Genomic DNA, 13,161 nt, shown 5'->3' with positions numbered 1-13,161 from the left:
ACGCACTAATTTTGTTGGTATTTTAAGCGAAATTTTCAATTAGTTGTAGCTTTATGCCCACGTCTCTATCGTTTTTTACTCCTTGCTTCTTGATTGCGCGCTTCAACCAGTCTGGGAAATAGCACACTTCCTCTGGTCCAAAACCAGTTTATTAATTGCTTGGACTAGTTTTTTAATTCAAGAAGTGGGGGTTACTGGTCCTCAGGACCAGTTTATTAATTGCAAATCTATTGGATAGCAAAGGCTGGGACCAGTCCGAAGACCAGCTAATTATTTCAGACACTAGGGAGTCACTGGTTCAAAGGACTAGTTTAAAAAATATCCTTATTTCCCAGCCTGGCTTCAACTCTGTTACTTAGTACTCCTTGGAACATTCGTTATCCGCTGTCTGCTAGAAAGTCTAGTCGTGAGTGAAATAGTGTTTTGATAAGCGACGGTGCGCGTGCAATGTGCGTTGCGGCTTTACATGTGTGAATAAAATTTGCCTAATAATGGATAATTACGGTAAATCTTGTGAAAAGTGTATGGGATATTGAAAAAAAAAAACAATTATTTATAAGCAAAATGGATACGTATTTGAATCAAGTTCAAAGTTTTCAAGCTTCATTTTTGGCCACATTCCATGGTTTGGGCAATGTAAGTACTAATTTACATTATTATTGCATGTGTTATTAACTTGATTATAACAACGGTTTAACGCGTTTAATTGTTGATGTCATATAAATTTTAAAAGTTTCAATTAAATCTTAAAAACGTTTGTAAAATGACAAGCTACATGGTATGATTATAGTTTGTGGGTAATCAGCCATAACTGACGTAAAACGCCGAGTATTAAGTGGAAACTATTTTTACAGTATATATCAGACCTCGGGGACTTCCGGAAAATATGTCTAAAAAAAATTTTTTTTTTGGCAATAACGTTTGGGGGTGACGAGCTAGGGCTTGAGAAGCCTTAGAGCTCCATAGGGAGGTGATAAACAACAAGATTTTGGAAAAGGTGTAAAATTATTAGGGAAGTAGATGAAGATAAAAAACAAAATTTTGGAAAAGGCGTGATATTATTTGGGAACTAAATGAAGATAAACAACAACATTTTGGAAAAGGCGTAATATTATTTGAGCAGTAGATGAAGATAAAAAACAAAATTTTGGAAAAGGCGTAATATTATTTGGGAATTAAATTAAGATAAACAACAACATTTTGGAAAAGGCGTAATATTATTTGGGCAGTATATGAAGATAAAAAACAAAATTTTGTAAAAGGTGTAATATTATTTGGGAATTAAATTAAGATAAACAACAACATTTTGGAAAAGGTGTAAAATTATTAGGGAAGTAGATGAAGATAAAAAACAAAATTTTGGAAAAGGCGTGATATAATTTGGGAACTAAATGAAGATAAAAAACAACATTTTGGAAAAGGCGTAATATTATTTGGGCAGTAGATGAAGATAAAAAACAAAATTTTGGAAAAGGCGTGATATTATTTGGGAACTAAATGAAGATAAAAAACAAAATTTTGGAAAAGGCGTAATATTATTTGGGAATTAAATTAAGATAAACAACAACATTTTGGAAAAGGCGTAATATTATTTGGGCAGTAGATGAAGATAAAAAACAAAATTTTGGAAAAGGCGTAATATTATTTGGGAATTAAATTAAGATAAACAACAACATTTTGGAAAAGCCGTAATATTATTTGGGCAGTAGATGAAGATAAAAAACAAAATTTTGTAAAAGGTGTAATATTATTTGGGAATTAAATTAAGATAAACAACAACATTTTGGAAAAGGTGTAAAATTATTAGGGAAGTAGATGAAGATAAAAAACAAAATTTTGGAAAAGGCGTGATATTATTTGGGAACTAAATGAAGATAAAAAACAAAATTTTGGAAAAGGCGTAGTATTATTTGGGAATTAAATTAAGATAAACAACAACATTTTGGAAAAGGCGTAATATTATTTGAGCAGTAGATGAAGATAAAAAACAAAATTTTGGAAAAGGCGTAATATTATTTGGGAATTAAATTAAGATAAACAACAACATTTTGGAAAAGGCGTAATATTATTTGGGCAGTATATGAAGATAAAAAACAAAATTTTGTAAAAGGTGTAATATTATTTGGGAATTAAATTAAGATAAACAACAACATTTTGGAAAAGGCGTAATATTGTTTGGGCAGTAGATGAAGATAAAAAACAAAATTTTGGAAAAGGCGTGATATTATTTGGGAACTAAATGAAGATAAAAAACAAAATTTTGGAAAAGGCGTAATATTATTTGGGAATTAAATTAAGATAAACAACAACATTTTGGAAAAGGCGTAATATTATTTGGGCAGTAGATGAAGATAAAAAACAAAATTTTGGAAAAGGCGTAATATTATTTGGGAATTAAATTAAGATAAACAACAACATTTTGGAAAAGCCGTAATATTATTTGGGCAGTAGATGAAGATAAAAAACAAAATTTTGTAAAAGGTGTAATATTATTTGGGAATTAAATTAAGATAAACAACAACATTTTGGAAAAGGCGTAATATTATTTGGGCAGTAGATGAAGATAAAAAACAAAATTTTGGAAAAGGCGTAATATTATTTGGGAATTAAATTAAGATAAACAACAACATTTTGGAAAAGGCGTAATATTATTTGGGCAGTAGATGAAGATAAAAAACAAAATTTTGGAAAAGGCGTGATATTATTTGGGAACTAAATGAAGATAAAAAACAAAATTTTGGAAAAGGCGTAATATTATTTGGGAATTAAATTAAGATAAACAACAACATTTTGGAAAACGCGTAATATTATTTGGGCAGTAGATGAAGATAAAAAACAAAATTTTGGAAAAGGCGTAATATTATTTGGGAATTAAATTAAGATAAACAACAACATTTTGGAAAAGCCGTAATATTATTTGGGCAGTAGATGAAGATAAAAAACAAAATTTTGGAAAAGGCGTAATATTATTTGGGAATTAAATTAAGATAAACAACAACATTTTGGAAAAGGCGTAATATTATTTGGGCAGTAGATGAAGATAAAAAACAAAATTTTGTAAAAGGTGTAATATTATTTGGGAAGTAAATGAAGATAAATAACAACATTTTGGAAAAGGCGTAATATTATTTGGGAAGTAAATGAAGATAAATAACAACATTTTGGAAAAGGCGTAATATTATTTGGGAAGTAAATGAAGATAATAATTTTTTTTTTTTGAGACATATTTTCCGGAAGTCCCCGAGGTCTGATATATACTGTAAAAATAGTTTCCACTTGATACTCGGCGTTTTACGTCAGTTATGGCTGATTACCCACAAACTATAATCTTACCAGTTACATGCCTAGCTAGAAACGTCTCCCACATTTATATACGTGTATTAGACATAACTAGTAGTACTTGTGACCAAAGAGAGTATAGGAGAGGAGTGGAAAGAGGGGAAAATCTTGTCACGCTTTTCTACCGCGCATCTTCAATGCGCAGTACCGAGGCATTTCCGTTTGAGACATTAAACGGTATCGTAGGTGGCGCGACTGAGCCGGAAACTCCCTCGTACCGCTAGTATAATTTAGGCGAGACATAACTATTTACGCTTGTGGAGCGGGGGAGCTTCCACTCCTCTCTTATATTCTCTATTTTGTGACTGACTAAGCATATATACGCCACAATTACGTCACAAAATGCAAAATTGGGCGTGGTTTCTTAGGGTATGGTCAACTACGGAGCTTCGACCAATGAAGCTGTCGTTACTGCTGAAACTATTGATAATAACAGAAATGATGCTACATGCATCAACCAGACAATGGAAAACACTGTGATAAATCACAATATAGAAACAGATCAAATGAATGGCATGAATGAACATGAAAATAATGTTACACATCAGGAAGAGGTTCAACCTGAGATTGACAAATCAATACCCAAGCCACCTCTGCCTAAAGGACATTATCGTTCAAAGGTCCGCCTAAATAATTATCATTAAAAGAAAGGTTGACTTGGTTGACGCGGCTATGTTTGCAAACCTCCCCTACTGAACGGCACTGAGGCCCTCCCTCTTCTTAGCCAATCAGGCGCATTCCCTTCCAAACCTTCCCCTTGGAGGAAAGAGGTGAAATGGAGTAGCAATCTAAAGTTATAACGTAGCCTCTGTACCCTACCCATTTACTGAACGGCAGTCCTTCTAGTACCCCTCTGATTTGAATTCATTTTGGTAGGGGTCGTACGTGGTTTGAAAACGTCTTCAACGCCCTCTGTGTCTTAAAAATAGAACCCAATTCGCGCAAGGAGGCAGCGCTTAATAACAGCCTAATAAACATGGCCCACTTACATAGCTACTCCTTCTCACCTCTCTCCTCCTAGAAAAAAGGATACAATTATCCACGCACCTAGATTACGGGACCACCTATAACCCTTTTGGGGGGGGGACAAATTCGGTTGTAGGTTGTTTTGACAGGTTAAATTACATACTAGGACCGAAGTAAAGTGAGTTTTATTTGAGATTTCGGGTCGAAAATGTTCCGTAACGTTTTTTCTCCAGAAGGGACACCCTAAACAAGTTATAAATTGGTCGAATGATGTTCTTAAAATAAATCCACGCTGAATGGTTAATTGCAAATCATAGCTGCCCAATCAGAGCTCTCGTACCTTTTAATCATTTAATTACCCCCCACCAACTCTTAATTAATATATAATTAAATTAAATTTTTAAAGTACTATGAATGCAAATTTATAAAAGCAAAAAACCCTGGTGCTCGAAACTACCATAACGTTGGCGGAAAATGGATTTGCAATATTTGCGATAAAGAATTTAATACGCAGTCAGCAGTTAGCAATCATCAAAGATATCACGATGACCCCAAATTCAGTTGCCAATATTGCAAAAAAATGTTTCATATGAAAGGTCAGATGAAAATGCACGAAAAAAGGCATAATGGTGAAAAAATGAATCTTCTTGAGGGACCATTTTATTGCTATCGGTGCAATAGAGAATTTAAACAGAGAACGCAACAATCACGACACGAGAAACTCTGCGGTAAAAGCAAACACGCCGCGAGAATCAGAAATCCCAATCCTATACCGAGACAAGAAACGATAAAGAACAAGGCAAAACCCGTTGCGAATAATTCGGAAAATAAACGTAATTTTTTTGCTAGCCGATCATAAATTAATAATAGGCCCCAATAAGTTAAACTGCTGACGCCTTTTCGGTAAAGGCTAGGTTCGGTTTCGAACGTAACTCCTTATGCCATGATATTATAAAATTTGTGGTCGCGAGGTTAGCCATTAGGTTAGGTTTAGTCAGAAATTTACGCTAAATATTTTGATGAGAAACATTTTGGTATTTGAGCACGGTTAAATAGTTTTCATTAACTTATTGGGAGCTATTGTTTGCGTATGATTAAAGGAAAAAGTTCCTTCAAAATGAACTTACAATCGTCATGTTGCAGTTTCAAAACATTTATGCGAAATTTGCGGCAAGGGTTTCAGGATGAAACGTTCGTTGGAAAGACACGTGATAGCGAATCACGACGTTAATACCTGCTCAATATGTTCGGCTGAATTTAATTCTCCCCTTCAATACTTGCGACACTTTAATTCGGAACATTCCCAGGAAATGGTGCCAACCACTTTAATGGAGAAAGCCGCGAGATTAAGATTGCGTCGAGAATACGGGCAATATCTTTGCGAATTTTGCAGCAAAACCTTCACATTAGGTTACAAGTTTAACAAACATGTCCTTGACCATTACGAAAAAGAATTGGCATCGCAATGTCCCATTTGTCGAACGCAATTCGCCGCAAAGGACGAAGTTGACGCCCATATTGCCCAAGTTCACAAAGACGTTGATTTGAGCACAATTACTCCGTTGAGTTTACCAAAATGTGAAATTTGCAATAGGAGATTTAGAAATGAAGAGGATCTAAATAAACATCGTGAAAGGTTTGTTTGTTGTTTATTTAAAGGTTTAAAGTTCAGGTAACATAACTGATTAAACTTAAAAGAAAGGCTTTTTAAAAGAAAATAAGAGGCTGTCCTTTAAGGATACTATGTTATGTTATCTGATTCTTTCCCTTTAACACTGGCTTCGTGAAATATTCACGAGAATTCTTTTGTGCCAGCTTCCACTCTGAATACAAAACATGTCCGTACTGCAGTAAAGTTTTGAAAAAAAATGTTATGAAAAATCACATTCTAAGTCATACTAAAGAAAAACGGTTTCAATGCCCTCACTGCGATCGCAAATTTACTTACAAACCCACTTTAATAGGGCATTTAAAATCGGTAAACAAGAAAAACCCGTTGTATTGTCGAACGTGCGATCTGTTATACGTTACCAAAGAAAAATACGACGAACACGTTAAAACCAAACACGCTCCCGAAAAAAGTCGATATTATTGTACCATTTGCAATTGGGGGACCAACAAAAAGGACGAATTTAAACGTCACAAACGATTGCAACATAAAAGCGAACTTCAGGATGAGTTTAAAGAATTCCAATGCGAGTTTTGTAAAATGCGCTTTGAGAAATGGAGTTATTGCAAAAAGCATTATAAAGTTTGTAAGCGAAATGTAGATAAAGTTCGACCAAAGCTTAGTCAGAATTTGAGGAAACGGGTTCCTGCCAATATAACAGGTTAGTCCCGCGCGTCTTTGTTCCAAGGAGAACGTAAAAGAGGGAGACTCGGTCTCGGAGTCAGACAAAATGCGCGAACGTAGCCCCCCCCCCCCAGTCCCTTGTTCCTAAAACGGTACGGTGCCCTTCCCCGGTTACTATGGTTACCGCTACCCCCTCACGGCAAGAGAGCGTAAGTTCTCGCGCATGCGTTCAAGCCTCCTTGCTCTAGCCTCAATCAACAACGAGCACGTGACGCGCGCCTTTACCAACGGCTTGCGCTCCACTGTATGCTGGATCTGCCTCTATTTCTTTTACCTCCCTCTTTTGTACATCCTCCTTGGTCCTTCGTGCCCTTCTTTACTTTATTCATTTGTTTACGATATTTTTAAAGAACTTTCGGTCAAAACCGACTTTATTTGTATGAAATGTAACACGGTATTCGCTGATAAAACCGAATGCTCGAACCACATCAAGTCTAACCACAAATGCGTAAAAAATTTGGATATAAATATAATTGTCGCCATAACCCCTCTGGATGCGGACACAAAATACAACGAAATTGACCCTTACGTTTCGCGCGAGTTAAATAAACCCAATTCTACTTTTGTTGCCAAACCGTTTCTCTGCAAAATTTGCCACGTTAGTTACTCGCAAGTGATGTATTTTGAGAAACACATCAGCTGGTTTCATCCGAAATTCGAGTTGAAGGAAAATTCAAATGACTTAATTCAAATTGCGAGTAGAAACAGTTCTAGTTCTGATTCAGATTCGAATGAAGAATTGCGATTGAATCCAAATCAGGAATTGAATTCGGATAATGATTCAATTATATCTGTATTGTCCAATGTGTGTTTGGATGATTTGAATACCTCCGATGAAGAAGGTGACAAGGAAATTCAGTCGAAATCTGATCACAATGAAGATCAGTGTACCATGCCTGAACCCGATCAAGGCGCGCTGGCTCAGTCTAAATCTGATCACAACGATGATCAAAAGAAGCAACTTCAATCTGATGAAACTAACGGACCAATTCCAAACTTTTTAATTTGTAAAATTTGCTTGTTGTTATTTGAAAGCGAAATGAAACTCCAGAAACATTTTAAGAAACGACATCCAAATTTATCAATATTGGATAACGAGGAACAACAACAAGGTAGACTCGAAGATGACCCATTAGAAATGGTTGTTGAGGAACAAGCACATTCCGAAGTTCAGAACCTTCCGTCAAATGAACAACATACTTCTGAAGTTGAAAACCTTTCGTCAAATGAACAACATACTTCTGAAGTTGAAAACCTTTCGTCAAATGAACAACATACTTCTGAAGTTGAAAACCTTTCGTCAAATGAACAACATACTTCTGAAGTTGAAAAGCTTTCATCAAAGGGACAACATACTTCCGAAGTTCGCAATCTTCGGTCAAAAAGACAATGTACTTCTGAAGTTCAAAAGCTTTCGTCAAAAGAAAAGCCTGCATGGAAACCAGATCAATTTGCGCTCTGTAAATTTTGCCTGAAGTTGTACACATCCGAAGCGAAATTGAAAATTCATTTCAAGCAAATGCATCCTAAGCAGAAATACGAACTCATCCTTACGCCGTCTGCGGATGATACGATCCCATCGGTGAACCTTGTGTCTGTGCCATCCGTGAACCATGTGTCCACGCCATCCGTGAACCCTGTGTCCACGCCATCCGTGAACCCTGTGTCCACGCCATCCGTGAACCCTGTGTCCACGCCATCCGTGAACCCTGTGTCCACGCCATCCGTGAACCCTGTGTCCACGCCATCCGTGAACCTTGTGTCCACGCCATCCGTAAACCTTGTGTCCACGTCATCCTTGAACCTTGTGTCCACGCCATCCTTGAACCTTGTGTCCACGCCATCCGTAAACCTTGTGTCCACGCCATCCTTGAACCTTGTGTCCACGCCATCCGTGAGCCTTGTGTCCACGCCATCCGTTAACCTTGAGTCCACGCCAGTTGTGAACCTTGAGTCCACGCCATCCGTGAACCACGAGTCCACTCCATCCGAGAGTATGTTTATTTGCAAAAGATGCGAGGCTCCTTACAGAACCAGACACGGTGTCTTGTCGCATATCGAAAAAGTTCATCCAGAAATTAATCTTCCTCCATGGAAATACGAGAATTTTACAAGCGGGTTGCAAGAATACGTTGAAATCACTACTTATAACCAACTGACTGAATTGCGCAAACAGAGATTTAAAGGTAGTTGCCTATGTCATAAGTTCATAAGATATGTTCCATGACAAGTTTGTCAGTGGTCATGACAAACTGGAGCTTGTAATTTTGAAGTCGTTGAAGTAGGGAGGTCATAGATTCAGGGTAAAGCGACATACGCCTGGTGAGTGGGGGCGCTGCTGTCAAATTTGGGTAACTTAGTAAGTTCAGACTAAATAGGACCTAGATGGAACTTGGTCCTAACTGCAAAATTAATTAACCACCTGCACCGAGTGTAGCTAGGACTTCAATTGATTCGCTTCCGTCGTTCTCCCTCGAACTAGTTATCTCGAGTACTGTAAGTCTCTCAGTAGCATTACGAACTTGTATAAGTAGTGTCGTACGTATGGAACATATCTTATAAACTTACGCATTATGTAAGCCTCATTAATAATTGAAATTATTAGGTTAAAGTAAGTTTAATCTTAATTTAATTACGTGTTTAATACTCAGAAAATCAGCACAATATGAATAAGAAAACAAATACCGTGAATAACAAAAGGTCTGTTACCGAAAAACGTACTAAAAAGGCTTCAGAAAGTGAAAACCATTCGGAACCAGAGAAATCGAGTGAAAACCATTCGGAACCAGAGAAATCGAGTGAAAACCATTCGGAACCAGAGAAATCGAGTGAAAACCATTCGGAACCAGAGAAATCAAGTGAAAACCATTCGGAACCAGATACATCGAGTGAAAACCATTCGGAACCAGATACATCGAGTGAAAACCATTCGGAAACAGATACATCATTAAGTGAAACCGAATGGGAACAAGAGTTATCCAGTGAAAGCGAATATGAACCTGTGAAATCACCAAAAAAGCAACCAAAACGCGTGAAATCAAATGAAAACCAAACTGAACCCGCGAAATCAAATGAAAACCAATCTGACCCAGACGAAATTTCGCCGAACCACAGCCCAAAAGCGACGAAAGTCTTTTGTCGCGCCTGTTTCGTTGGATTTGATTATCACACGGTCTTCTACAATCACGTGTCACGACACCATCCCGATTATTTTGACGCGTTTCCCGAAGATCGACTAATTCAATATAACAGATTGGTCGAAGGTGTCCTCAAAACCAATAAAAGAAGTGACGCCTTCAGATCATTAATGCCAAAATTTAATAGAGGTCCAGGGGCTAAAAGAGTCAACGCGAATATTCCCCCAGTAACCAATAACGATAAGGATTCTGGGAAACCAGAGAAACGGACAATTATTTCAGATGCCGAAATGGTAGATGATCCCGAAGTCATTAAAAGTCCTAAAACTAGGTAAGTATCAGTAGTTTTGGGTTGTCACGCGTCAGGGTCTTGGGTTTATCAAAATATCTCTAATCACTTTGTGTAGAAAACTGTCTACAAGTACTTCGTCCGAAAGCGGGGACGTTGGTGACCAAAACTGGTGCTCTGATACAAATACAAATTCTAACCATAGCGAAAACGTTAGGGATTTAAGCACTAAACCCGTAACTGTTCCAACAATAACCACCAGAAGTCAAAACGCATCCCAAACGCGGATTAATACCAATTATGACGTACCTAATACACCTGACGATACTCCTTCAGTAACCCAACCAGATATTGGCAGCCAATTACCGCAGTACCCTATTCAACCTTGCTCTAGTACGGAAAGCAGTGTCCTTGTGCAAAAACCAGGTCCAAGTACTTGCGTAACGGAAACCAACGTTCCAGTACAGATACTAGGTCCAAGTACCAGTATTCAAGGGTACCAAACACAGCAAGTATATCAGAATAATACCACCCATAGGACGTCACTGTTCGACCAATACCAACAAGGAATTAATCCGAATCCAGTTTTGTTTCCAACGCCGTGTTTTGGAATTGGTGACCATCAACAAAAAGAGTTCTCAACTTTCCCCGACTGGGATAATATTTTCGCGTCACCTGTTAAGAGTAAAGCGGTAATTCCTACACTTCCGGCATCAGACTTAATCCCCAATCTTCCGCCACATCCTTTGGTCCCAGTTTATCACCAATTGGATGATGGTCATCAAAATGTCCTCCCTATGTGGTCGCAAACCAATATTGCACTGCCATTTCAAAATCAAGACGTCCATGGTCATTACCCGTCAAATGTAATACCATCTACGTCGCAGCAATTCACATCTATTTTACCCTCAGCCAGTGTGGCTAATTACCAAGGTCCTTCTACATCGAATGTAATTACGGAGGTGGCACCCCCGGTACTTGCCGAAGAACAGGAACCTGCTTTCTTTAGCGATACCGATGAAGAGACATTCGCTATTCCTGATACTGGATTTGATAATGATTACGATTCCGAGAGTTCCGTTGATGATCCAAAGACAAAGGACAAAGACATTAGTGAAAAGACGAAACCTGTACAGGAAGATACTGGCGAAAAGGTGCAGAAGGTGCAGGAAGACATTGGTGAATATCAGAGTAGTTTCTTGAAGTTTTTCAGAAAGAAACGCAAAATAAGTGTTGATAAGGCACCCGTGAAGACAGCTCAAGGTAATTATATCTTAGGTCTTATTTGGTGTTGACATATAAGTTCCATAAGTTTGTCGCTGGTTACAAACTGGAGCTTGTCATCAAGCGATTGAAGTAGGTCATAGATTCAGGGTAAAGCGAACCTATTCAAACTTATGGAACATATCTTAAGGCAATAGGTCATCGTGTCTCCGTGTTTACGTCATTTTAAAATGTTGTACTTAGCGAAAAACCAAGAAGTTAGTGACGAAGTAGTTGATGACCCGACACTTTCAGCGTCAGTTTCGGATAATGAAACTGACGATGAAGACAATGAGAGACAAAAGGCAATTAAGGAAGTGATAGAGGCCGAGAAGGCAAATTCATTCTTTTGCGATTTGTGCCCGATGTATTATCGAATGGTCCATTACTTGATATCGCATTACGAACGCGATCATCCTGACGCAAATATTAAAGATATCAAAAAGAAATATAACATGACCAAAAAATATACTTGCAATATTTGCGGTAAAAAGTGGCCGGATAATTACAAATTGAAAGTACACACGGATACCGTTCATTCGAGTGTGAAATTTAGGTGTTTTTATTGCGACAAGGAATTGACTACAAAGGTAAGTCACCCTCTTTCAAAGGAAAAGTTCAGGTAACATAACATAACATTACCTTACCCCTACGGGGGATTGGTTCAATTCTCAAACCAATGGCGGATGGCGCAGTAGACCTTGATTTTTTTTAAAACTAATTAAATGCTAATTTATACTTTTATATTTAGCATAATACCTTTCTTTTAAGGTATAATCAGTTATGTTACTTGACCTTTAACCTTTAACATTTTTCATGATTAACCAATCTTATCACCCTTTGGCCCTTTCCCAGACCCTTTTACAAAATCACTTGAATTACCATCGTCGTAAGCGTAGTTTCAAATGCAAAATATGTTTCGAGGTGCACCCTACCCAAGAAACATTTGATAACCATCGTCCCACTCACGCTGAAAAATACCCCTTCGAATGTCCCACTTGCGAACGGGCCTTTGCCTCCAAAACCCTACGCGAGCAGCATCTCAAAACCGATTGCAGAAAATCGATTCATTGCCCGCATTGCGAATTAACCTTCGAATCACGCGATTGCTTTAAAATCCATTTCATAAAACACTCGCAATTAGAGTGTCACAAATGCCATAAAGTTTTTGCGACAAAAGCCAATGTTCTTAAGCATACTAAAATGAAAAGTTGCGAACAACAGAAATCAAAAGGTCAAAGTTTAGATGATTCTGGTGATGAGTCAAATTCCGATGGAGACGACGATGTCCATGAGGAATTGTCCAAAAATAATACTAAGAAAAAACGTAAGGGTGAACGAGATTATGCCTTTCATCCGAAACATCCAATTACAAGTGATTCAGAGTCAAATGAAGGGAGTGAAATTGATTATAGTGAAGATGACGTATCTTCAAAGAAATCTTCCAAAATGGAAGAAAATAATCCTAGAACATATTCTAGACCATCGCGATCTTGTAAACCTAAAAGTTTAATAGAAGTTGAGAATGACACCGATGATGATTAAGTACGATTTAATTTTTTTATCATTTTGTATACTTTTACAGTCAATTTTGATATTAGCACTTTGTTTATTTGTTTCTCTGCGAAATAATAAGTGAACTTTGAAAAATAATTGAAATTACTCTTTATTTATTTTTTACGCACTAATTTTGTTGGTATTTTAAGCGAAATTTCCAATAAATTGTAACTTTATGCTAAATTTTGAAATGTTTGTAATGTCGATCTTTTAAACGAACCAATGAAAAACCGAGAATCATTGCTTGATTTAGCCGC

General features: G+C 37.2%; 1 protein-coding gene and 1 long non-coding RNA gene across 2 annotated transcripts; both read left to right on the top strand.

Moving 5' to 3' along the window:
• The first annotated feature begins 245 nt into the window (after positions 1 to 245).
• LOC149618192 (uncharacterized) lies at positions 246 to 13,087 on the top strand. The gene is made up of 10 exons (XM_089855326.1): positions 246 to 636; positions 3,708 to 3,959; positions 4,712 to 5,138; positions 5,449 to 5,941; positions 6,121 to 6,635; positions 7,009 to 8,844; positions 9,310 to 10,126; positions 10,203 to 11,347; positions 11,552 to 11,937; positions 12,203 to 13,087. Exons 1-10 carry the CDS (start codon positions 565 to 567, stop codon positions 12,890 to 12,892), a joined length of 6,633 nt encoding a protein of 2,210 aa, XP_089711452.1. The 5' UTR covers positions 246 to 564; the 3' UTR covers positions 12,893 to 13,087.
• LOC149618193 (uncharacterized) lies at positions 648 to 3,605 on the top strand. The gene is made up of 2 exons (XR_016375467.1): positions 648 to 1,315; positions 1,422 to 3,605. It is a non-coding gene; the product is annotated as an uncharacterized LOC149618193 (long non-coding RNA).
• Positions 13,088 to 13,161: the final 74 nt, after the last annotated feature.

This window comes from Phalangium opilio, unplaced genomic scaffold (genome assembly GCF_054372755.1).
Source record: "Phalangium opilio isolate 3A_F unplaced genomic scaffold, DU_Popi_V2 ptg000209l_1, whole genome shotgun sequence".
NCBI classification, from domain to species: Eukaryota; Metazoa; Arthropoda; class Arachnida; order Opiliones; family Phalangiidae; genus Phalangium; species Phalangium opilio.
This window is presented reverse-complemented; position numbering and strand designations above follow the sequence as displayed.

Excerpts from the sequence above, each read along its gene's own strand:
- LOC149618192 (XM_089855326.1), top strand. The coding sequence starts at position 565 with ATGGATACGTATTTGAATCAAGTTCAAAGTTTTCAAGCTTCATTTTTG. Across the intron at positions 3,960-4,711 it reads AAGGACATTATCGTTCAAAG|TACTATGAATGCAAATTTAT; the intron begins GTCCGCCTAAAT and ends AAATTTTTAAAG. Across the intron at positions 5,942-6,120 it reads CTAAATAAACATCGTGAAAG|CTTCCACTCTGAATACAAAA; the intron begins GTTTGTTTGTTG and ends CTTTTGTGCCAG.